Source organism: Heteronotia binoei, chromosome 5 (assembly GCF_032191835.1).
Source record: "Heteronotia binoei isolate CCM8104 ecotype False Entrance Well chromosome 5, APGP_CSIRO_Hbin_v1, whole genome shotgun sequence".
NCBI classification, from domain to species: domain Eukaryota; kingdom Metazoa; phylum Chordata; class Lepidosauria; order Squamata; family Gekkonidae; genus Heteronotia; species Heteronotia binoei.
Window position 1 is genome coordinate 167,336,682 of NC_083227.1, and position 26,169 is coordinate 167,362,850.

General features: G+C 47.9%; 1 protein-coding gene across 3 annotated transcripts; it reads left to right on the forward strand.

Annotated features, from left to right (window-relative positions):
- The first annotated feature begins 712 nt into the window (after window positions 1-712).
- On the forward strand, window positions 713-25,048 carry TRMT1 (tRNA methyltransferase 1). 3 transcript variants are annotated; one of them, XM_060240675.1, is made up of 18 exons: window positions 740-813; window positions 1,152-1,330; window positions 2,542-2,919; window positions 4,238-4,293; window positions 6,131-6,264; window positions 8,505-8,692; window positions 12,997-13,112; window positions 14,956-15,068; window positions 15,421-15,569; window positions 15,784-15,867; window positions 16,550-16,619; window positions 16,707-16,841; window positions 17,986-18,071; window positions 18,222-18,330; window positions 21,814-21,890; window positions 22,187-22,306; window positions 23,501-23,621; window positions 24,849-25,048. In XM_060240675.1, exons 3-18 carry the CDS (start codon window positions 2,570-2,572, stop codon window positions 24,903-24,905), a joined length of 1,965 nt encoding a protein of 654 aa, XP_060096658.1. In that variant the 5' UTR covers window positions 740-813; window positions 1,152-1,330; window positions 2,542-2,569; the 3' UTR covers window positions 24,906-25,048. The 3 variants fall into 3 exon arrangements, with proteins under 3 accessions (XP_060096657.1, XP_060096659.1, XP_060096658.1); XM_060240674.1 differs by lacking the exon at window positions 1,152-1,330 and having other exon boundaries at window positions 713-813; XM_060240676.1 differs by lacking the exon at window positions 1,152-1,330 and having other exon boundaries at window positions 722-813; window positions 2,709-2,919.
- The last annotated feature ends 1,121 nt before the right edge of the window (window positions 25,049-26,169 follow it).

Here is a 26,169-nt window from a genome sequence, read left to right on the forward strand (position 1 = left end):
AAGGGGTGCATTTTATCCACACCCATACCGTCATGATATATTTATGTCATTTCAGAAATAAAATAGAAACTGACTTGAGATTTTATGCATGGGCTGAAATCAGATATGGACAAGGGCTTGAAGAAATTATACTTAGGCACTGAGTATACCTTTATGAAATTAATGTGAACAGAACTGGAAACAAGATTCCAAAACGTTCAAAATCCCTTAAAACTATGTAGGCAACCAATTGTTTTTGCTGTGTAAACTTATGTAAGTCCAGAAATAGGCAAGTTTTAGAGTAATTGAGCCCTTTCAGTCTGATTGTTTCTCTCTCTCTCTCCCCCCCCATGTCATCTTGAATTCAAAAGGGATTTACTCCCAAGTAAACGTACACAGGATTTGCAGCTTTTATTGGGCAAAATGTAAAAATAACTAAATTTATCCTTCCCAATGATAAACTTCGTGCAACACCTGCCAGCACAAAACATTCTCAAGGAGAAAAGTACATGCTATAACACGAGTCTTTATATTGATTATTATTTTTATTATCAGTATTGTTGTAATACATTCATCGCCCTGTATTGTGGCCTTTTCATGGGATAAGCGAGGCTCAGCGCAGCGTTGCAAGCATCCGCCTTTGAGTTTGTCAAAAGCCAGTCTTCTCGGTTGCGTTTGGAGGTTCTTCTTTTGCTTCTATAGGCGTCCCCGCTTTTGCTGATCCTATTGGCTGAAAAGGAGTCACCTGATTATTCTCCAGCCATTTTCAATATGGCGCCGTCGGTATAGGCTGTCGTGGGAAGCGTGGAAGTAATTTCTGGGCTCTACTTCTGGGTAGGAAATTCTTGGCGAGAGGAAACTGATATTGAGGGAGTGGATATGACTTGGAGGATCGGGTCTCCGTTTTTTTTTTCGCGTGGCTCCTGGGGAGAGGTGCTGCAAATGTCAGTTCCCGACTTCTCTGGCTATAGTGTCTGAATAAAGTGTATAATTAATGATCATGCAATTACTATTTCTGCCTCTGTATATTGTGCTAGTTCTGTCTCCCCCCCCCCCCCCGTTCTCTCGCAGTTTTAATCAGGTGCACAATCCCACAGCCAGGATTACTCAGCATAATGCAAGTGGCTTTCAGATTAATTGTCTCCGGTTTATGACGTTCCTCTTGCTTCTAGGTAAATTCGTCTGCTTGTGAATAGAATGATCCAAAAAAGCTGCAGAATGTGTGGAAAGCAGCGGAGGGAAACAAGATTGCCCTTCCGGGGGGCTTGAGTGTTCAGCTGGAGACTTTCTGGGCCACCAACAAGAGAAAAGAGACGGACTTCGGGGGCAGCAAGCTGTGAAGGAGGGAAAGGTTAATTGTTTGGACTTTAAAATATCCCTATTCTATTGTGTTGTGAAGATCTGTGTTTTTGTTTCGTGATATGATGTTGCGTGGAAAGTAAAAATATTTTATTCCCTTTAAATTCTTGCAAGATTCATTCCAAGTTATGCCCCACAGAATCCACAAGCTGAGGTTACACTTGGACAAAATCAAGGGATCCTGGAGGTTTTTGCCATCTTCTGGGCATGGAGCAGGGGTCACTGGGAATCTATGTGGGGGGTGAGATATCTGTGAAGTTCCTGCATTATGCAGGGGGTTGGACTAGATAACCCTGGTGGTCCCTTCCAGCTCTATGATTCTAAGTAGCTCTTTAAGGTGAGTGAGTTAAGCCTGAGATAGGCAGCTGTCTCTTACCAAGTCTTGTTGACAAATGCGAGTTTATTGGCTGGTACTGCTGCTGCAGTAGTAGTAGTAATAGTTGTTATTATGGTGCCATTAAGTTGCCGCCAACATATGGCAACCTCATAGGGCAGGGATGGCCAATGGTAGCTCTCCAGATGTTTTTTTGCCTACAACTCCCATCAGCCCCAGCCATTGGCCATGCTGGCTGGGGCTGATGGGAGTTGTAGGCAAAAAACATCTGGAGAGCTACCGATGGCCACCCCTGTCATAGGGTTTTCAAGACTGAAACATTTGGAGGTGGCTTGCCATTGCACAGTAACCCTGGACTTCCTTAGTGGTTTCTCATCCAAGTTCTAATAAATCTGACCATGTTTAGCTTCCAAGATTAGATTAGTCTCGGTTATCCAGGTCAGGGCAGATTATTTCACTACCATATAGAAAATAATTTATGAGGAATACCTGTGAGGTCAGACTTCATGTATAATTTTATTGAACGTATTATTTTATAGCCTGTTTATTTTACTCTTGTGGAGTTTTATGTTGTGAGCCGCCCTGAGCCTGCTCCAGCAGGGAGGGCGGGATATAAATCAAATAAATAAATTCATCAACAAAAGCACAGCTGAATAAAAAATTCACAGATCCTTCACAGATAAAATTAGTGAAGTTTTTTTCTACAGCTTTAAGAATAATTTTCATGGCTTTCTGCACATCTTCACAAGTGGGTAACTGCCGTTAAGCTAGTATATGATGTCCTGTCCTTTACAGATTGAAGTGTTGTCAAAGAAGTGCCTGAAAATTCAAGACACATGCAATAGGAATAGCTTTTCTTATATTTTCAGAAAAACGTTTGATGAGAAACCTGTGCTGATGACAGGAAAATCTCTCCTACGGATTTGGTTTATGAGTCATACCTTATCACGACATCAAAGTGTAACAGCTTGTCTGCTTTGGAAAACCTGGAACCTCCTGCCTTGTGTGGATTTTCAAGTCAGAACTCTTACTGAAGGCATGGATAGTGACCGGGCCCAAGAGATGGAAACGGATGGCTCCAAACTGGAACAAAATGTTGTTCAGCCACCTGCAGTGGACTCCAGGAGTGGTTGTAAGCCTGTTAAAAATGGCGAGACTGTAATCACAGAAGGAAAGGCAAGAATAATTTTTCCAAGCGCCAATGAAGTTTTCTACAACCCTGTCCAGGAGTTCAACAGAGACCTGACGTGAGTGGGAATGGGGGGGAGACTGCAGAGGTTGTTTTCCATTGGACTTTGCAGAAAATGGAATGTTGGAATCTACCTATGTGTTGAGGAGCAGGTTGTGTTCCTCTGATTTTGTGATAAATAAAGAGTTGGAAGTTGACATGATCTTATTCTAAATGTGGTGCTCCATTCAAGTGCAGAAGCAGGCATGGGAGAAAATGGAGAATAAAACAACTAATCTGGGTCTCTTGTACTTCTTGTAACAAATCATAGAGCATTTTGGTTCTTTGTGGAAGGAAATTCTGTGGAGAATCAAACCACATGGGTAGTCAGCCTGTGTGTACTTGGTAGATTGAACTTACATGCTGTGTGCCCCAGAAAGAAGTCACTGGCCCACTACTTAAGGAGGGGTAGGTAGACTGCAATCTGCTAGTGGATCTCTGATCATTTTCTGGTGGACCACATAGTGCCTACTGGTTACTTGAGTTGTTGCAAAGAATGCTGGCGTAAGAGAGCCTTGGTCTGAAAAGCATGACAATTAATTTGTTTGATTCTTAAACAAGAGTGCATTCTCAAAATCCCTTAAAAAGTATAGCTAAACACAGATTATAGATCGTGAAGGGAACTGGAATGGCACATTTGAAAAATTGGTGACAATATATAGATTGGTAATTCTACTTCATTTGATTTCTAGTTGATTATCTGGGTACATACGTAGTGAGCTTTCACAGAAGCCAACAATGCATAATTTATTTAGCTATTTAATAGTGTGTCTTTCTTGCTGACACACAAGGTTGATTTCAAAATTTAGTAGTGTAACAGGAACAGTATAAGACACATAATAAACATTGTAGTAAGAATGAAATATAAAGTTAGAAAGTAATGCAATAAAAACAGTATAAATGTGACATATGAAATGTAAAAAAATAGTTCACAAGCATTAGAAAACAATGCAGTAAAACAAAAAATTGTATACAATAAACTGTGTCATAAACTATAATTCTATTTCCATTATTAATATGTCTTCCTAAATTATACCAGTTTCGCTACAGCTCTATTCTTCTTAAGAAAATGCCTTCTGAACACCCACTCTGTCATGACAGACGTGTGAGAACCTTCCTGACTTCCTCAGGCAAGCTGTTCCACAAAGCAGAAGCCACTGTGCATGGCATGAAGTATAGGCAGAAAGTACTGGATGTCTCATTCTGGAAAATAGGCCCCTTTGAAGGCACCCAGCGTCTTTAGTGATTTTATCCATCCCCACTTCACAAGAACAAAATTGCATTCCTAAAGCATTATAATGCAGAGAACGCTGTCTCTCTTGCCCCTCTGTCTGCAGGTGTGCAGTCATTACAGAATTTGCTCGTCTGCAGCTTTCATCCAAAGGGATTCAGAGTGAGTGGTGCTGTTTTCTTCATTATTCTGTGGAGGGTGTTGCAGGGAAAGCCAATGATTGGTAAGAGGTGCAATAATTGCTGCTGCTCGCTAAGAGAGGCTGCTGCTCCTTTCTCCCCTGCTGTTGTGTGTTGAGATCTGCTGAATTTGGGCAGAGGATGTTGTTCCACTTGCTAGGAGCCTCTCTGTATTGGGCACCTGTTTTGGCAGGCATGTGCCCTACTAATGACCGTAACTAGCCCAGACCGAGAATGTTTGAGGGGCCTCGAAATTCATGCATCTAAGTGTGAGGGGGGGGGGGAACGGCAACAGAGTATTCTCTGGTTCTTGTATGAATTGCTATTTAGCCAGGATCCTGCTTAATACTATAAAGTACAACAAACATCTGAAATCAGCTTTTGCACCTGCAGTTGAAAGAACAGATTCAAGGGTAATAAAAAAGAGGAGCTAGAGGCAAATCCAGTAACACCTTAGACATCAACAAGAGTTTTTGGGTATAAGTTGCTACTGGCCTTGAATTTAGCTCTTCTACTGAAGACCAATGATACCATCCTGAAACTGTCATTCCTATACCATAGCCAGTTTGATGTAGTGGTTAAGTGTGCGGACTCTTATCTGGGAGAACCGGGTTTAATTCCCCACTCCTCCACTTGCACCTGCTGGAATGGCCTTGGGTCAGCCATAGCTCTGGCAGAGGTTGTCCTTGAAAGGGCAGCTGCTGTGAGAGCCCTCTCCAGCCCCACCCACCTCACAGGGTGTCTGTTGTGGGGGAGGAAGGTAAAGGAGATTGTGAGCCGCTCTGAGACTCTTCGGAGTGGAGGGCGGGATATAAATCCAATATCTTCATCTACCTCAAAGGGTGACTGTTGTGGGGGAGGAAGGTAAAGGAAATTGTGAGCCGCTCTGAGACTCTTCGGAGTGGAGGGCGGGATATAAATCCAATATCTTCATCTACCTCAAAGGGTGACTGTTGTGGGGGAGGAAGGTAAAGGAGATTGTGAGCCGCTCTGAGACTCTTCGGAGTGGAGGGCGGGATATAAATCCAATATCTTCTTCTTCTTCGTCATAATAGAAAAAAGGGCTCTCTATGTGTTTTGAACAGCAGGTGTAGTCTTGGGACACCCCCTCCCCCCCACACTCTTACTGCTTCTGAGAAGTAGTCCTTCACATGCGGCTGAACTGAAGTATGGAGGCAGCGGAGGCTATTATCTCTGCAAGGAAGACCACTAGAGTGACTTGTTGATATAGTGTTGCTCTACTTAGGCTGGAACATACCTTTGCAAAAATTATTTAGGAATTGGGTACTGAAGGTGATAGTTATCATTAAGTTCGGCTTATATCCTGCCCTCACTGCAAGTGGACTCAGGGCGGGTCATAACAAGAGTCTGACTTCCATTGAAACAGTTAAATAGGTCAACGTTCAATTAAAACAATCCAATAATAGTTTAAAATAAATTTAAAACTTTAAATCCAAAACATTACATCCAGATGGCCTGAAACTATATCAATTCATGGTTCTAAAGGTACTGGATGTACAGTGTTAATGTGGGCAGTTCAGGGGAGCCAGCTGCCTGATCTGCTGAAGGTGACAAAAGGCAGACTTGACAACAATGCTGACCTTTCCATGGAGGCCCAGGTCAACATTGCTGTCAAGTCTGCCTTTTGTCCAAGGTCGCCTCAAGACTCCTCACCCTTGGTGCCAGCACCAACAGACTCCCATTCAGGGTAGGGAGCCTGATTCCTGTAGGGAAGGAGGTAGGAGCCTGATTATTTTGCTCATGGGAGATCCCAAGTATGAGCTCCATTTCAGTCTCTGTTGTTGCTCCTTCTTTTCCAGTTGCAGTTCCTGGGGAGGAGAATGTCTCAAAAGTGGTCGTGGACCTTTCAAAAGGAGAAGAAGATGAATTGAAACCACCGCTTACTGGTCATAAGGAGGAGCACAAAGTTGCTGCAGTTGGAGAAGTGTGCCAGGTGCCGTGCCTCTGCATGTCAAGTTTAGTGGTGCTCTGGATGGCTCCACTGCATGACAGCTTACCTTGCTGTTGTGTTGATTTTATTTTAAATCTTGCTACTCTTGCCTTCCCTTCTCTTCCTTATTTTCTTGTCCCCTACTCCCTGGCATCAGCATTTAGATTATATGCTCCTTGGAAGACAGGATCTATCCTTTTTTGCTTAAGTGCCATGTTGGGTGATAATATGTTACAAATGAAAACATTCATCATGTGCCACAGGTATAGGAATCTTTGCAATATTTGAAGCAAACAAGCGGGTGAAATAACTTACTGCATAACATGTTTCAATTTATAGCTGTCCACCACTAACTTTACCTCCCTAAAATGCTTGAGCCTAAACTTTAGGACACTGTCTAAAAAAAAAAAAGTTTGTGAGAGTGGAAGGAAAGTCGGATGTGCATGGAAGCATTCTCTAAGACCAGGGGTGTCACGTTCATTTCTCATGAGGGCCAATCAGACATAAATGAGACCTTGTTGAGCTGAGCCGTATGTATCATAAAATGCAATGCCAGGGAGCAGAGATACAAACTTTATAAAGGACACAGACAAACACAATGAAAGATGTCTTAAAAACTTAAAATAAAACATGCTTAAAATATTAGCATTCTTGCAATATTTTGTTTATTTAACAATCTCTAATAACTGACACTTCTTGCTCTGAATTATTGCATCAAAATCTGGAGACGACGTCTGTACTGTACCAATCTTGAGTATGATGTTCAGGTGTTGTTTAGGTATGTATCTGTAAGTTGCAAACTTGTTTTTGATTTATTGACATCCATTACAGAGCCAGTTTGGTGTAGCGGTTAAGTGTGCGGACTCTTATCTGGGAGAACCAGGTTTGATTCCCCACTCCTCCACTTGCACCTGCTGGCATGGCCTTGGGTTAGCCATAGCTCTGGCAGAGGTTGTCCTTGAAAGGACAGCTGCTGTGAGAGCCTTCTCCAGCCCCACCCACCTCACAGGGTGTCTGTTGTGGGGGAGGAAGGTAAAGGAGATTGTGAGCCGCTCTGGGACTCTTCGGAGTGGAGGGCGGGATATAAATCCAATATCTTCTTCTTACAGAAATCTCATGATCAGTGCTTTGAGCCTAAATCCTAAAGGAAGATATGAAATGGTTGGGCATTGTTTTTGTACATATGTTGGTTTGTGTGCTGTTCAGCCAATGGAGAAAATAGAGGATTTGCACCTGTGTGATTGAACAAGCATGTCAAAGCAAACTGTGATGCAGAAGGAAACGAGAGAGAGAAGGTCTCTGTGTGCCCAGTCTATTTGGGCCCAGAGACCTTAATGGAAAATCCATTCTGCATTTTCCTTGTGCTGCAATGTATTTCAGTGGAGTGGAACTCAAGTAGTTTCACATTCCAGCATTTGTAAGGCCAGTAGAAGCTGTTGCTTGCTGGAGTTGTCTTCTTGCAAATGAAGGGTCGATGGTTTGAGCCAGCTTGTATTTGCTGAATGGACAGGAAGACTGGTGCCTAGTGAGTACTGTAATCTGGGAACCCACAACCAATGGTGGATATTACACTGGAGAGCCATTGCCAATCTGAGTAGACTCGGGGACGGGGGAGAAGAGAAGCTTGCCATGCCCAGCCATTTCGTGTTTTCCTAGGCTCAGAGCATTTTTATATTTTGTAGTTTCTGCTGTGATCCTTGTGCTTTTTGCCTTGATGTTTTTATTTTAAAAACTTGCATTGCCAAATCCCACTATTCCCCCACCTTTCATTTTGAACAAAATATCACAAGAGTTTTAAGCATGTTTGTATTTTAATCGGGTTTGTCTGTATCTGTATCCTTTATGAAGTTTATATCTCTGCTACCTGGCATTACTCATGGCCCAGCCCCACAAAGCCCCATTTATGTCAGAACTGGCCCTCATAACAAATAAGCTTGACACTCCTGCTCTAGATCCAGGCAGCCTCTTGAATTTTTTGGTAAATATCAGCCAGCAGTGACTTCAGTCTGTGGATTGTTCTTAGGGGCAGAAAAGCCATGTATTGTGCAAACTGCTGCTGGTCTGAATTTCGAGCCTCTGGTAATTGCTTCTTCATGCTGGAGAATCTTGGTGCTGCCTTAATTGGGCAATTCCATACATACATACACTTCCAGCTCCTTTGTTGTGTTGTTTTAGTGGGACCTCTGCTGAGCTCACTGACTCACAGCTTTCCTTTCTTCTGTATTCTATCTGTCCCTTCACAGGATGGCCTTCGAGTGCTGGAGGCCTTGGCTGCATCTGGGCTACGCTCCGTCCGGTTGGCCAAGGAAGTGCCCGGCCTTCACAGTGTGGTGGCAAATGATGTCTCTTGCAAGGCTGTTGAACTCATCAAGCAGAACATTCAGCTGAATGACATGGGACAACTGGTGACTGCAAGCCTGTCAGATGCCCGGTAAGTAGAGGTCTTCTCTTCACGGCTTCAGGCATAACCCTGGACGAGAGTACCAAGTCGGCTGCGTGTGGAGGTCCATCTTTTCCCCCCGTTTGAGCAGAACAATATAGCATCTGTGGAGTATCAGAACAGTAGAGGCCTGTCTACTCTTCCCATTCTTCCATTTTTTGTGGCCAGCCTGAGCTGTATGCTGCCAAGTTGTGAAGGCAAGGTGCTACAGAATTGGGTCACACTGATTTCCCTGATCCTTTTGGACCTTCTGTTCCTTGGTGGTACATTGCTGGCTCCCCAAGTTAGGCACACTTCCCACTTTTCCTGCCCTCTTCTTCTCTGGTGTTTTGTAGGGGAAAACCTCTTGCTCTAGAGTCGCTGGCCCAGAAAAGATCTCTGCGTTACGCTGGCCTAGTTCTCACTGAGATGGTGATTCTGTGTTTGAGTGGTACCATTTAGTACTGCAAGCGGGAGCTGACATAACGGGCAGCCCAATCCTCAGCCCCACCAGACTGTGGAACTAACGTAGGTGGCCGTAGTTGGCTTCCAAAGGGGAGAAGTTATGCCAGGCAGGGAGGGGGACGGAGCGCAACCGGACACGAGAGAGAAGCCATCGCCATGGTGATTCCGCTTGTGCATGCGCTATTGACTTGCTGCTGAGGTGGGGGTGGGGGGGAGGGACGGGGTCGTGCAGGACCACAGGATTGGCCAGTCCGTTGCACGTGATTGGGAGGGGGTGTGTGGAAAGCTTGCGCATGAGAGGCTGTCAACCCCCTTGCGGCCACCCACCCACTGTCAGAGACTCATTTATTATTATTATTATTTTATTTGTAATTTATATGCCGCCCTTCCCACCAGGTGGCTCAGGGCGGCTTACAACATATAAAAACTAACATAAGAGTATAAAATTAAGCATAAAAGTTTAAACATTTCACAATTTACATAGTTAAAATCTAAACATTTCTCACTGTTATATACTTAAAACATTAAAACCATACAGCGATCTTACAGCTACACTCAGTTCAAGTTTCAGTGCCGGTTAGTTGTGAGCCAGCCGGAAGAGGACTGTCTTACAGGCCCTGCGGAATTGAACAAGGTCCCGCAGGGCCCTTACCTCTTCCGGCAGCTGGTTCCACCAGGAAGGGGCCATTACGGAGAAGGCCCTATGCCTTGTAGTTTTCAAACGGGCTTCCTTTGGCCCGGGGACAACAAGGAGATTTTGAGTTCCCGATCTCAGTACTCTCTGGGGAACGTGTGGGAATGGCAGGCAGACAGGCATGTGCCCTCTACCTTGCTGCAAACAGGAAGCACAAAGTGCCAAAGACAGCAGCCGGAATGTGTATATGGGAATGAGCAATGTCCCAGCATGCCACCAAGTCCAACAGACAAACCACTGCCCCATGGGCTCAGAGACCCCGTGTCACTGTGATGCCTCCTGTTGTGTGCAGGGAACTCCTCCCCCAGGGGGCTGCAGATCTCAGAGTGGGAGATACCGACCATGCATCCAATCCATTAGGCCCCCCCCAGGTCATACAATGAGCACAACAGCCCTGTGGGCAGGCCAGGCTGAGGTGCAGCACCCAGTGGAATGCATGGGGCGAAGACCCCCCCTTCCCCTGTCCAGCCCCGTGGCAGCGGGGTGGCTCATGGTTTTGCCCCCTCCCCACGAAACAAGTGAGCCTGCCCTCCAAGACATTCCCTGGGGAGCGCACTGACAAGAGTGGCAGGGGGTGGGTGAAGCAGAAGCCCAGCAGGAGAGACTACACAGTCGCACATCTAAGCTTTTATTGTGCTGCAACCAAGCAGAATAGCATCCCAGGTGGAAGGTGGAGAGTCTTGCAGGGCAGGCTCCAGTCGGGGGGGGAGGGAAGGAGCAGCTGGCTCAGTGGAGGGGGGGGCGGGTTTGAAGTGCCACACACGGAAGGCTCTCTGTTGAATGCACACCTGCAAAACAGAGAAAGAGATCCACTGCACTCGTGAAGGGGTGCCATGCCGCTTGCAGCTGGGGAGGTGCAGGGGCAGCAGAGGTGGTGGTTGTGGGAGAAACACACAACCCTGCAGCACATGATAGAACCAGCCAGTGCACACCTACCTGTCCTGGGTTAATGCATCCCTGACTCGCTTGTAATTCAACAGCCATGGCAGCTGCAGCATGGGGCTGTGTCAAAGCCAGGGACTCTTAAAGGGACAGTTGCTGACCTGCCTCCCCATAGGCAACGGAGCAGCTACCAGACCCCCTCCCCACGTTGCTCTGCCAGGGGTGGGAACGAGGCAAAGGACAGACAGGGGGGGCCTCCAGCAGCATGCAGGGGCTGGGGTGAATGCCACATGCCCGAGCACGCTGCCAGGTTCCTGTGCTGGAGATGGTGGCAATCTGCCCAGCCTCGTGCGAGGGGAGGGGGGGGCAGCGTGAGGATGTGCAGCCACACTTACCCATCCATGTGCGAACACTCTGGAGGCCGGACACCTGTTGGGGCTTGGAAACAGGAAAGGTTAGCCATGGAGTAGAGACTTTGCTCTTCTCCTTGCAAGCCAGACAGCTCCCACTGTCCTGCCTGCATGCCTTCTCTGTGCAGCTCCCTCCACCAGGTGCTCCCCCCCTCATGCTGAGTCCACAGGCAGGGAGCTCTGTGGCAGAGTTGTGCCGGCCAGGCTGGAAGCTTTTCTAGGAGTTGGGAAGTGGCGACTGCGTGTTGGGGAGGGGGCTGAACCAGCTCGGCAAGAGAGGATTGGTAAGGCAATTACACGGCTCTCTAAGGAGTTTGCAGATTGGTGTGGCAGCGGCAGTGGACTTTGTTTTCTGTTTCAACGGGTGTCTCTGGGGCACACCAGCATTTTCCGTGGTGCAACTTTACACTGCTTGGGGGGGCATGTCAGGGCCTGAAGTTTTTAGGCAGCGGACTAAGCTGGGGCACACCCCTGACTCCCCCCTCGAGCTAGAGTACGCCTCTCTGCCACACTTCCGCCCACGCTCAGGCGCAGGGCTGAGGTGCCACTGCCCTGGAGCGGGCCCACGGCAGTGTAAGTCACCTCTGCTCGAACATAAGTGGGCTTGCGCCGTCGTAACTCCGACTTCCATCAATGTGAAGGTTATTAGGGTTTGTAGAGTCTTTCGAGACCAAGTGCCGTGTTCTACTGGAGAACGTTTTCCTTCCAGACGTTTCGTTCTCAGCTGCGGAGAACATCCTTGGTGGCGTTGCAGCCGGAGCAGGCGCTCTGACCTTCTTGGCTGCTCTGCATTGAGTGAGGCCAGGGCTGCTGGTGTTTGATTTACAAACACCAGCACGACTTTAACAGAAAGTAAGAAGGTATTTTCATCCACCAATCTTGGTACCCAGCTCTGCAAAACACCCTACAGACTATTAATTGCAGAAAGTCTCAGAACAACCAGCAAATTCCACAGAACAATCAGCACAGTCAACAACCATCTTCCTTATCTTCAAACCCCTTCCAACCCTCCCAGCAATTAACACAGAACAATGGTCACATTCAACAGCCAGTTTCCTTATCACTACCCTTCCAGGAAGCCCCACCAAACAATGGGCACATCCACAAACCAATTGCCCTTTCATCACACCCCCTCCAGCCTAGAAATAGCAGCTCTCCAGCAGCCCTGGCCCCACTCAATGCACAGCAGCCAAGAAGGTCTGAGCGCCTGCTCCGGCTGCAATGCAACTGAGGATGTTCTCCGCAGCTGAGAACGAAACGTCTGGAAGGAAAACTTTCTCCAGTAGAACACGGCACTTGATCCCGAAAGACTCTACAAACCCTAACGATGTTACCAGCCGTGAAAACCTGAAATCTTTGATAATGTAAAGGTTAGTTTGCTCCCAAAACACTTTCATCCCCCCCCTTAGGACTGCGCTGTAAATGACCCATACAAAACAACCCCCTATGCTTCCGCTTTGGTTTAGACCTGATCTTGTCAGATCTTGGAAGCTAAGTAGGGTTTGCCCTGGCTAGTATTTGGAAGGCTGACCTCCCAAGACAGGGGTGTGATGCACGGCAGGCAACGGCAGACCACCTCTGAAATGTCTCTTGCCTTAAAAACAAGTCTACCTCACCACCTAGTGGTGCATAACGCTCAGAGGTTACCAGACTATACTGCACACACTGCGTATGATTAATCAATCAATCCCTATCCTAAAAAACTAAACATCAGCTGTCAGGGAGAAGACCGAAGCCCCCGGTGAAGTCTTCGGTGGTACAACCCAGCTGTAGGTTTCCCATCGGTGAGAACCAGGCACAAGTCTGCCCTCCCCACCCCCAGCACCAAGTGTGGTCCTTCCAGCTAGCCTCTCTTCTTCCGACAGGATGCTGATGTACCAGCACAAGGCCGCCAAGGACCTCTTTGATGTCATTGACCTGGATCCGTACGGAAGCCCTTCTATGTTTCTTGATGCTGCGGTGCAGGCTGTGAGTGAAGGAGGTGAGGCTGAAACGGTGCTGCTCTAAGGTTTTTTTTTTAATTTTAAAAGCTTTTGTTGAAATAGTAAAGGATCATACAATGTTAGGGTTTGTAGAATCTTTTGGGATCAAGTGCCATGTTCTACTGGAGAAAGTTTTCCTTCCAGTAGAACACGGCACTTGATCCCGGAAGATTCTGAAAACCCTAATGATGTTACCAGCCGTGAAAACCTGAAATCTTTGATCATACAATGATTAGGTACATGTAAATTTCGCAAAAGGAGAAGGTGAGTGGCGTCACGGCGCCAAACTGGTATTTGAGAGACAGCAACAGAAGATGCAATATGATCCTAAACAAACAACCATATATAACAAGTTAAATAATAACATAACAGCAACGACGAAGGGGTAAAGGGAATCATAAGACCCCAATGCGATAAGTATGGTGGGTCTAGATTAATATGAAATTTGATAATAGAAGTCTTACAACAACAATAGGTCTTTATACAATATATTTTTGTTATGAGAATTAATATAATACAGGTCATCATCTAGTTTTTCCAATATAGGTGACCGGGTTGCAATAGAACTAGTGTAGGCACGGAGGGGATCCTTCAAGTCCAGAGCCGCCTGAATTTTATCCATTGCAATATGTTCCCAAATCTTCAGGAGTCAAAAGACAATATATTTTTGGAATTTTCCAGGCTTGAGCTATCGTTGATTTAGCAGCTGATAATAATTTGACGATTAGAGATTTTTTTTAGAGGGAGCCAATTTTACGCCCGGCCAGTGGTTAAGAAGAACCGTCTCCGGAGTCTCAGGGGTAATAGTATTTGTTAAAGAAGAAAGATGAGCACAAATTAAAGACCAAAAAGATCTAATTTTGGGACAGTCCCACCCTGCTCTAAGTTTTGATGAAGGGGTGCTGTGATAATTGGGAATCTGCAAGAAACTTGCATTCGGGTTTCCAGCTTTGTCTCTGAGACCCAAGGGGGACTGCAAGTGTGATTTTAAAAAGTCTTCAGCAAATCTGGAAGTGTATTAGAAAATATGATCATCTTTGAATCTAACATCAAAGCTTCCTAGAAAGACAAAAAATATAGTTAGGCTGGGACTGTGGAACAAGGAACCCAGAAGACACATGGAAACACATCTTAAAACAGTCAATAAAGCCATCAGTGTAGAAGACTTTTTCTCTACCAAGTCACCTCCTGAGCTGAACTATTTTAGCACACCTTTACTCCTTTTACAAGAAAGTCTAGGTAACAAGTATTTGTTTGCTGTTTTTGCCAGCTAGAAGAAGCAGGTTTCCATTGATGTCGGAGCAAAATTTGGGATCTTGGAAGTGAAAAGTCTTGCCTTAATGCATGAAGGATGGGACCGCTGCTACGCCTTCTTGATGTTCAAGCAGTATCAGGACTTTAGACAGGGATTGGTGGAAGAGGACACTAGAAGCCCAAAGTCTTGAGACTCTTCAGGCTTGCCACAGACTAACTTTGGCAAATGATGTGGTTCATGTTCCCAAAGGTCCCAGAGCTCCGAGGATGGGTCGGCTCTTGGGCTCTTAGATTGTTAAATCTATCTTTGCTCCTCTTTGTCCTTCAGCTGTAGCATATTTCTTCCCTGATACGACAGGGGAGGATTCTCCTTTTCTGTGCACATATAAGAGCTGAAGCCAGCCCATGTGCTGATGTGGCCCCCTATGGCACAGCCGGCATCATCAAGCCTTAGCGCTGTGACCTTTGGCTCCATAACCCTGTTGCATTGCTCAGTGTCTGCTTAGCTGCAAGTGCTGTGGCCAGGGAGGAGTAGTAAAGAAAGGTTGTGTTGTGTGGCCCATGGCTGACTTGGGGTTCTTGTTGCAGGCCTCCTGTGTGTCACATGTACTGACATGGCTGTAATGGCTGGGAATGCTGGGGAGACCTGCTACAGCAAATACGGGGCCATGTCCTTCAAAGCCAAGTACTGCCACGAGATGGTAAGTGAAACAAAGGGCTGGAAGTCCACTTGTGCAAGCTGGTGCTCGGCAAAGCCACCCTGAGGCCCATCCCTCCCTTTCCCTGAAGAGGGAACAAATACTTCCAGTCCGGTTGTTCTGCAGGGGCAGATACTCCTTGCCATGTCCCCATCATAATTTAGACTGTGGCTCCATACTCCTTGCATCTCTCTGATATATTAAGATATACCTGTTTGGGGAGACTAAAGAGTGGTCCTCTGCATTCCTGTGGTTCCTCTTTTGTACACTATTTGAACAACACACACAATGTTCCTGTCCACAAGCAAAACCCACCCCCCAACTAGCTCTTGCTGCAGATTCTTTCCTCTTTCAGGCCCTGCGGATTATCCTGCACAGCCTTGATCTACGCGCCAACTGTTACCAGCGCTACATTGTCCCGTTGCTGTCAGTCAGCGCTGATTTCTATATCCGCGTCTTTGTCAGGGTCTTTTCCGGGCAGGCCAAAGTCAAAGCTAGTGCCAGGTGAGGCTGCTCAGATTGTGCGGGGGCTGTTACGATTCTTACTGAGCTTCCTGGATGTCTGACATCTCCCTCCAGAAGGGCTTCCAGTTGGTTAACAGGGAGCTCATCTTCTACAACAAGTACATCTCAAGGCTGACCTCTGGAGTCTTCCCTCCCCTCCTCCTCTTTGTATTCAAAGTTACTTTGTGGTAATGCCCTGTCTCTTTCTTGGCAGCAAACAGGCCTTTGTTTACAACTGTGTGGGCTGTGGCTCATTTCACGTCCAAAGACTTGGCAAAGTTGCTAACAATGGAAACAGGTAGGAGAGCTGGAACTTCTGTGGAGCAATGTAGCAACCATTCTTTCCTTCCTGTTCTTTAACCAGTTGGATGAATGGATACTAGCAAAATGGTTTTACAATGTGTTCCTGACTTAACCAGGCCAGGAAATTAATTTCCTGGGTGAGCCTTTAAATGGGGTGTGTGTGTGTGTCACAGTCACTTTCCCTCATGCTCAACTTTTTTTTTTTTGGCCTTTAATTTTCAAAAGCACTTGCTACCTCTTTCCATGATTCTGACACTTCCAGCTGCAGAGAGCTTTGGTGCAGTTCTTTGTCTGGGGAGCCTGAAATCCAGAAAAATGTTGGGGGGATTACTATTTCTGTCTGCAAAGGAGCTATGTGAGTCCCATAATGTGGGTGCTCAACGAAAGGCTTCCCACATTGGCTACAGGAGCTGCTCTCTGCCTTTCGTCATGACTGTATGGCCCACCAACATAACGCAATGCTGGATCTTCTCCTTATTGCAAACATTACCCAGTTCCGTGCTGCATCAGTTGAGTCTTTAGGCTACTGAGTGATGACTTTCATCTAAGGGACTGTAAACTGAGGCTATATGTAACCCAAAGTCAGCCACTTCATCTCAAGAAGGTGCTGTGTTTCACCCTTCCAGTCTAGTCTGATCCTCTTCTAAATGCTGCTTTCCTCATCTTTAATCCAACAGCATCACCTACAAAGCCGCCTCCGGCCCTCCTGTGGGACCATCCTGTGAGCACTGCCACCAGCGCCACCAGGTGAGGCGCGTCTGTTTCTAAATCTCCTCGTCTTCTCCTAGCCAGCAAATCCCAAACTGACCCTTGAACCTCTCTTCCCTCCTACAGCTGGGTGGCCCCATGTGGGTAGAGCCGCTCCACGATGTGGATTTTGTTCAGCAAGTCCTGTCCGCAGTTGGGAGCAATCCGGGGCGCTTCGAAACGAGTCAGCGAATTCAGGGGATCCTCAGCATGGCGATTGAGGTGAGGACGACTGTGACCATGCAGAAGAGCAGAGGTTGCTGCCAAGCAGAATCGGTTGCCTTTTAGATACCCGCTCATCAGGAGGCAGGTGGGGGACAAGAAGCAAGCTTTGCAGGAAACCAATAACAGAAGTTGTCTTCTCCCATCGGCATAGTCAAGGGTCTTTCTCTCTACTTGTTCAGCATCAGCCTGGCCTACTGTTTTCTGTTTGGGTGCAATACCATAGGCCACCGGACAGAACCAAGGCCACGGCTGCTTTTACAACTTGAGAGGCAAAACATATGAACGGTGTGCAAAAGCCTCCACAGAGGGTTTGTGTGGATTCAGCTCCTGTTAATAAACGCAATGGCTGTGATTTCCAAAATGTGTTTTGGGGCACCCTCGGGGTATCCTCAGTGGAAAGATCAGCAACACTGCACAAGCTCCCCCCAAATAGTTTGCCCATCACTGGGAATCTTTTTGGCGATGCACAGTAGCACAGAAATGTTGGTTGTTTCCTGGGGCATGCTTTCAGAAGCATGATGCAACAGAGTTGGCCAATGACCTGTGTTGAGTATCTGCCGGTTTGGTGAGGGGTTAAGTGTGCGGACTCTTACCTGGGAGAACCGGGTTTGATTCCCCACTCCTCCACTTGCACCTGCTGGAATGGCCTTGGGTCAGCCATAGCTCTGGTAGGAGTTGTCCTTGAAAGGGCAGCTGCTGTGAGAGCCCTCTCCAGCCCCACCCACCTCACAGGGTGTCTGTTATGGGGGAGGAAGGGAAAGGAGATTGTGAGCCGCTCTGAGACTCTTCGGAGTGGAGGGCGGGATATAAATCCAATATCTTCATCTACCTCACAGAGTGTCTGTTGTGGGGGGAGGAAGGGAAAGGAGATTGTGAGCTGCTGTGAGACTCTTCGGAGTGGAGGGCGGGATATAAATCCAATATCTTCTTGAGTATCTGCCATAAAGCATGTCCCAGCCTCCTCTGAAGCATGGCATTCATGATGGTGTGGAAAAGGCTCCATAAAGACAGAAAGCTTCAGAGCCATTTTTAATAGGGTCTTTCAGAATTCTCTTGCCCAAACCCATCAATTCTACTTGGAGCGCCGCCTCCCCTCCCAGATTTCCCATTAACTAGAAACTGTTTTTTTCCTGTGTGGTAGGAACTCAGTGATGTCCCTCTATATTACACCCTTGATAATCTCAGCAAAACCATCCACTGCAACAGCCCCTCCCTGCTGCAGTTCAGGTAAGTAAGGCCTGCATTGCAAGAAACTACCCTGCTCCTCTGTTTAGTGAAATCTCGCACCACCTCTCCCCATTTACTGGCCCATGTGCCAGAGCTCTTCTATTTAGAAGTATCTCGGCAGTGCAGATCTTCTCCAGATTTCTGTTCCAGGTCAGCTCTCCTCCATGCTGGTTACCGGGTGTCCCTGTCCCATGCCTGCAAGAATGCTATCAAGACAGATGCACCATCCTCCGTGGTCTGGGACATCATGCGCTGTTGGGTGAGCAAAGCTTTTCTTCTGCATTCAGGGGCCTTCCTTTTGTAGATTCTTGCTATGTACCGAACGACTGTGGGGGTGATATAGTTTTCAAACGACTGAGCGATGTGTGGCATCGGTACAAGTGTCTGTTCTGTTTTTATTTTCGTTTTTTTAACAGTCACTGGTTGTGTCAGTCAGTCAGTCACTTTTTATTTGTATCCCGCCCTCCTCGACCAAGCGGCTCAAGGCGGCTAACAGCAAAACTCAGTGTATACATTATACAGTAAATAGCATTTAATTAATTAAAATCCATTAAAATTCTAAAAACATTCTAAAAACATTAATACATTTAGTGCTATTCCGCTGGCAAATTTATTTGGCAGTTTAGTAGTTTCAGCTGGTGAAGGCCGCTTGGAACAAGATGGTTTTGCAGGCCCTGCGGAACTGTTCAAAGTCCCGCAGGGCCCGCATTTCCTCTGGGAGCTGATTCCACAGCTGTGGGGCCATAGCTGAGAAAGCCCGAGTACGGGTGCTCTGGAGTCTTACCTCCTTTGGCCTGGGGATAGTCAGCAGGTTCTTCCCTGCTGACCTCAGTGCCCTCTGGGGTTCATACGGGGAGAGGCGGTCCCTAAGGTAGGCAGGTCCTCGGCCATATAGGGCTTTAAAGGTAATAACCAGCACTTTGTAGCGAATCCGGTATATAACTGGCAGCCAGTGCAGTTCACGCAGCCCCGGCTGTATGTGCTCCCGCTTTGGAAGCCCCAGCAACAGTCTGGCAGCCGCGTTCTGCACTAGCTGCAGCTTCCGGGTTTGGCACAAAGGCAGCCCCATGTAGAGGGCATTACAGTAATCCAGTCTCGAGGTGACCGTTGCATGGATCACTGTTGCCAGGTCCCGACGCTCCAGGAAGGGGGCCAACTGCCTTGCCCTCCTCAGATGAAAAAAGCTGACTTGGCTGCGGCTGCTATCTGGGCCTCCATTGATAATGAAGGCTCCAGTAGAACTCCCAGGCTTCTGACCCGGTGCGCCGCTTTCAGCGGCGCCCCGTCAAAGACCAGGAGAGGTATTTCCCCTCCTAGAGCACCCCGACCTAAGCAAAGGATCTCTGTCTTCGCCGGATTCAGTTTCAGCCTGCTCAGCCTTAACCAAGTTGCCACGGCCTGCAGTGCCAGGTCCAAGTTCTCTGGGGCGCAGCCAGGCCGGCCATCCATTAGCAGATAGAGCTGGGTGTCATCTGCATACTGGTGACACCCAAGCCCGTACCTCCTGGCAATCTGGGCAAGAGGGTGCATATAGATATTAAATAGCATCGGCGAGAGAACTGCTCCCTGAGGCACCCCACAATGTAGTGTGCGCCTCTGGGAGAGCTCACCCCCAATTACCACCCTTTGTCCCCGATCCTCAAGGAAGGAGGAAAGCCATTGTAAGGCCAACCCCCCGACCCCAACATCGGCGAGGCGGCGGGTCAGTAGCCGATGGTCGACCGTGTCGAACGCGGCCGACAGGTCCAACAACATCAGCACCGCCGCACCGCCCCGATCCAGATGCCGCTGGAGGTCATCCACCAAGGCGACCAGCACAGTCTCCGTCCCATGACCCGGGCGAAAGCCGGACTGGCAAGGGTCTAGGATGGAAGCGTCATCCAGAAAACTCTGTAACTGCAACGCCACTGCCCTCTCTATAATTTTACCTAAAAACGGTAAATTCGAGACCGGCCGGTAATTTGCCAATTCGGCCGGGTCTGCTGTACTTTTTTTCAAGAGGGGGCGGACCAAGGCCTCTTTTAAGGGCATTGGAAAACGCCCCTCCAGGAGGGATCTATTTATGATGTCCCATAAAGGACATCTGAGCTCCCTCAGGCAGGATTTAATTAGCCAAGAGGGGCAAGGGTCTAAATCGCAAGTTGTTGGGCGTGCAGAAACGAGAATTCCGTCAACTTCCTCCAGGCTGAGCGGGTCGAAATGATCCAGAATTAAACCTGAAGACAGGCACGGAGCCTCCAGTTCGTGTACTGTATCCAATGTGATGGGCAGGTCCTGGCGGAGCGACGTGATTTTGTCTGCAAAAAATTTCGCAAAAGCCTCACAGCCTAATTCCAATTCTTTAATATTTGGCCTGCCCTGGGGCAATGTAGTTAAATCTGCAATTATTTTGAACAATTGTGCCGGGCGTGAATTTGCAGACGCAATCTTGGCCACGAAGTAATCTTTCTTCGCGGCCTTGAGTGCCATCTCATATGACCTCATAAGCGTTCTATAAGATGTTCTCGCCGCTTCACCCCGAGTGTGCCGCCACTGCCTCTCTAGTCGTTTGAGGCCTTGTTTCAGCTGGCGTAACTCTGAGGTGTACCATGGAGCCAGCTTCAAACGGGGACGCAGAGGACGTCGAGGTGTGATCTCGTTGATTGCCCCAGTTAGCCGATCTTGCCAGGCATCAACTAGGGCGTCAAGGGAATCGCCAGAGAGCCAGGGGTCCCGAAGAGCCATCTGGAACCGTTCCGGGTCCATCAGGCTCCGCGGGCGAGCCAAAATAGGCTCTCCGCCCTTACAGGGTTGGAGTGGCGTCTCCATACGGGCCTGGAGGGCTAGGTGATTCGACCATGGCACCGCCTCCATTGCGATATCGCTCACCTGAATCCCGGACGCAAAGATCAGGTCTAATGTGTGTCCCGCCTGATGCGTAGGAGTCGTAATAAATTGAGAGTCCTAGTGTCGCCATGGAAGACACTAGGTCCATTGCCCGATTGAAGGCCGTGTCATCGGCATGGACATTGAAGTCGCCCAGGACCACAAGCCTTGGGTGCTCCAATGCCCAGCCCGACACCGCCTCCATCAGGGATGGTAAGGCGCTGGCTGGTGCGTTAGGCGGACGGTACACCAGCCAGATCGCCAACCCCTCTCCGACATCCCACGCCAGGCCGGCACATTCAATGCCATTGATTGTTGGGGCCGGGAGAGCCCGGAAGGAGTAATCCTCCCGTATGAATAACGCCACCCCTCCCCCCCGCCCACTAACCTGTGATTGGTGAAAGATCGAGTAACCCGGGGGGGGGGTCATCTGGGAGAGAGCCACTGTCTCCCCCTCTTGCACCCAGGTCTCGGTCACGCAAGCCAGGTCTGCGTCCTGCCGAAGCAGGAAATCTCTGAGAGTCTCGGTCTTATTATTTATAGACCTGGCATTGCATAACACCAATGACGGGCGTGGGCAGACTGAAAATGTAGTTTGGGACATACAAACTTACATTATGGCTCATCTGATTGCATTGATGCTGGTTCTGGTTTTTCAGAAGGTGCCTGCCTTGCATCACATTCTCTGTCAAGCTAATATATGTCTGGCTCTTCAGGTCTGACCTTAGAGAAAGGCCTGGCGCGTTGGCAGAGGGCCTAGTTTTAGCCATCCCTCACTTGAAGCTCATTGGTAGTTCTGCCTACCTGTATTGCACGTTCTGGGTAATAGGCTCAGATTAAAACTCTGTTATTCCTATTTGTGCTCCCTTAACTGTAGGAAAAACTCAACCCTGTGAAGAGAGAGCGCCTTTCGGAGAGCTGTCCAGCTGCCTGCATCCTGTCTGTGGAACCCAAGTGGGTACCGGGGGGAGCCAAGGACTGGGCCTTGTGTGGGCCCGGCAGGAAATGGGAATTCCGAAGAGCGTAATCATTGCGGGAGGTTCTTGGTGAAAAGCAGAGCTAGACTGTTAACCTTGGGTACAGGATATGGGTGCACTCGCCTTATATAGAATCCCCTTGATTTTTACTCAAGAGAAGCTAGTGACCTGTTATTGCACTTGGCAAAAAAAGCAGCAGCTGTTAATGGAGTTTGTTTTCTTTGTAGAACTTTTGGCTCTCCGTCCAGCGCTGACTCTTGCTTAACTCCACAGGCTGCAAGCATCCTTCACCGTCCGGGCAGATGCTAATCCCAGCTCCCGAAAGCAAGGCCTTAAACGGTTCCAGCTGAACCCTGAGCCCAACTGGGGGCCAAAAGCAAGAGCCAAAGCTGGGTAAGCCTTGCAGGAAATAAAGCACTGCTAGGAGCAAAAATGCCTGGTATCTCTTTCCTGCGCCAGGATGAGACATGCGAGTCCAATAGGAAGCCTTCCCTTTCCTGTGTGTAGTAGGAACTCAGTGACATGCCTCTGCATTGGTGGGAAGAAGCGATGCTGTCATCACAGCTCGCTTACCGCAGCCCTGCGGGGTTTTCAAGACAAGAGGTGGTTTGCCGTTGCCTGCTCTGCGGCAGGAGCCCGGACTTCCTTGGTCTCCCATTCCAGTACTAACCAGGGCTGATCCTGCTTAGCTTCTGAGATGTGAGGTTGGGCTCGCCTCGGCCCTCCGTGTCAGGGCTCCCTCTCTGTTATAGCCTTGATAAGATAAGCAACCCTCTCCACTGAAGCGCTCCCTCCCTCCCTCCCTCCACAGGACTGCCAGAATTGTACTGAGCTGAGCCTTGTTTCTAAATGGCAATATAGCTTTGGCAGAGAGCCTGATAAGCATACGGCATGGCTGATATTTCTGTGCCTGACTAGATTCATGAGGCTTATTTATAAAATTCCAAATGGAGTCTTCGACTTTGGGAGGGCTCCCACTACCGGCTCTCGTCTTGGGCCCAGTTTAATGTCTGGCGGGTGTCTCAGGTGGTTGTGTTCTGTGCTTTCTGGTATGGAGGAAGAAGAAGAAGATGAAGATATTGGATTTATATCCCGCCCTCCACTCCAAAGAGTCTCAGAGCGGCTCACAATCTCCTTCCCCTTCCTCCCCCACAACAGACACCCTGTGAGGTAGATGAAGATATTGGATTTATATCCCGCCCTCCACTCCGAAGAGTCTCAGAGCGGCTCACAATCTCCTTTACATTCCTCCCCCACAACAGACACCCTGTGAAGTGGGTGGGGCTGGAGAGGGCTCTCACAGCAGCTGCCCTTTCAAGGACAACCTCTGCCAGAGCTATGGCTGACCCAAGGCCATGCCAGCAGCTGCAAGTGGAGGAGTGGGGAATCAAACCCGGTTCTCCCAGATAAGAGTCCACACACTTAACCACTACACCAAACTGACCGCCAAATGGGCCTTTCCTTTTCCACGTGAAACCTGTTAGCATCTTCCACACCTGACCTTGTGATTTTGTATGATGGCCACTTTTTGACACCAGAACTGAGCAGCAGCCTTCCTGGTTCTGGCCTGACAGATCTCCCGGGCAGGGGTGGGATCTCTTCCTCTCTGCAGGAAAAGAGGAGGCTACACCAGAACAAGAGGAAGGGCTGTGCGGAAGAGAGCGATGGGAGCCACCTGAAGAACTTCCCCTGCAAACGGTTCCGGGAGGTGAGTAGCCGGAGCTGTTCTGGCTTGGGGAGATAGGTAGGTAGAAATGGGACAGATCTTGGGTAGACCTGGAAAAGAAAGCAGGTAGCTCACTTTGACAGTGAGTGTGACTTAGGCTGCCAATGCCCAGGTGGGGGATCCCCCGGTTTGGAGGCCCTCCTCCCGTTTCAGGGTCATCAGAGAGGGGGGAGGGAAATGTCTGCTGGGCACTCCATTATTCCCTATGGAGACCGATTCCCATAGGCTGTAATGGAAAATTGATCCATGGGTATCTGTTTTTTGAGGTAGAGACATCAAATTTTCAGCATAGCATCTGGTGACTCTCCTCAAAATACCCCCCGAATTTCAAAAAGATTGGACGGGGGGGGGGGGGTGTCTAATTTTATGATCCCCCCCCCAAAAAAGGTGCCCCTATCCTTCATTATTTTCAGTGGAGGGAAGGCATTTAAAAGGAGTGTGGTCCCTTTAAATGTGATGGCCAGAACTCCCTTCAAAGTTCTGTTGTGCTTGCCGCACCCTTGCTCTTGGCACCGCCCCCAAAGTCCTCAGATATTTCTTGAGTCAAACTTGGCAACTTTAGTGTGACTGCTTAGTGTCTAACAGAGAAGGGTCATTTGACATCTGTCAGAAGTAGGCCTTTCCCTCATGTGACTATGTCCAAGCACATGAAATACGTAGCTCTTCAGCTGGTGTTCCTAAAACTGCTAAGCTTTCAATATTCTGGAGATAGCTTATCAGTCCAGCTGAGATTTATGCTCTGCCTAACCTCTGTGATCTACTCACTTGTATGCTTTGAAGATGGACTGCATATGTTGAAGGAGCCTTTAGGGTTTCTCCTTTAGAAAGCACAGCAGAGGGAATCGGGAGTGTTTTGCCCTTCTCCTACCATCATTTCCTTCTGCGGACCCAGGGTTACTTTGCCAGCAGGTGTCTGGAACACTATACAGATCAGTGGAGTTCCAGCAGATTTCCCACTAAGAGGCTTAGGCACTCCCTTCCCTTTTGCTGCTATTCTGGTTCAAAAACTCTTCTTATAAAATTGTTACGGGCTACAGGTGAGATGTGACTAGTGCTTTGGAGACTTCTGATGTTTCCCTTAAGTCTTGTGATAGGAGTGACCAGAGACTACCTGATCCAGTTTACACTCTCTGTCCTGGAGCGAACAGTTTGTGTTGCTTGAAGGCAAGGATTTGAACAGTGTGACAATGGATGCCATTTTTCTCCCAGGGCAACTGTTCTCTAGGGGACAACTGCCGTTATTCTCATGAGACGGAAAGAGAGTGAGCACAGCCCCGGAGCTCCAGTGTGACGAAACAACTCTGAACATCTGCTTCTGGTCAGGTTTTTGGGAAAATTTTTTTTGCATGAACAACTGATCCTTTTTCATTTTAAAATGCTTGCCATTAAATTGAATGGTGGTGCTTGTCTTTGGTGATTGATTGTAGATTCTTATCCGAAAAGCTCACACCTGCAGGCTGCTCCTTTGGCTTTAGCCATCCAGCCTTGGTACCTGATTGGCAACATGATTTTCAAATGTTGCAGGGGAAAGAGAAGAGTTGCCTCCCCCATCCCGGTAATTCTCCTTCCCTTTTGTAAACATTTTAATGTCATCCTAATGAATATGTGATGTATTGCACTTTTAAAAGCTTAGAAGTGCTGTGTAAGAACATAAGAGAAGCCATGTTGGATCAGGCCAATGGCCCATCCAGTCCAATGCTCTGTATCTCATAATGGCAAAAAAAAAAAAGGTGCCATCCGGAGGTCCATCAGTGAGGCCAGGACACTAGAAGCCCTCCCACTGTTGCCCTCCCCACCAAGCACCAAGAATACAGAGCATCACTGCCCCAGACAGAGAGTTCCAACAATATGCTGTGGCTAATAATAATACTGTGAAGGGTTAATTTTTCACAAAGCCAGAGAGCCCTGAGTGACAGGATGCTCCAAGCAATCTGATTGGTTAGCATCAGCTGAGCAAAAAGGTCTTGAGAGAGCTGGATGCTGAGGAGAATTCAGTCTGATTTCAGCTCTAGCTGAGAAGAGTGGAGTGCTGACAGTTTCAGAATTCAGCCCTGACTGAGAGCAGTTTAACGCAGACAGAACTGGGGGAAAGTTGACAAGGAAGTTTGGAAAGTAGGTGAAGACTCCCAATTGGGCCAAAAAAGGGGATAGATCTACTGAGAGGAGAATCTCTCTATTCTGTCAAACTGGGAGTCAGCTCTGAAAAGTGCAGAGATCCCTGGTCTGGTTAGAAACTGCCTTTGAAGACCTTCAGAGTCAGTTAAAAACTAAAGACGAGTATTGGTGTTTCAAGAGAAGAGTGCACTAGCCTTCTAGAAACCAAAAGAGTTAGAGAATACTCAAAGTGTGCTTGAGTGTTTGGAAGAACACTGGAACAAAAAGCCTCTCAGCAAAGATTTTAAGTATCTCTGGACAGCTTAAACTCTCATTAGCCTAAGAACTAACTTCTGTGCATGTACTGAATTACCACAGAAATTTTACCTAGCCTTTCCCCTCTATTTTGAATAATATATTCTGTTAATTTGGAATA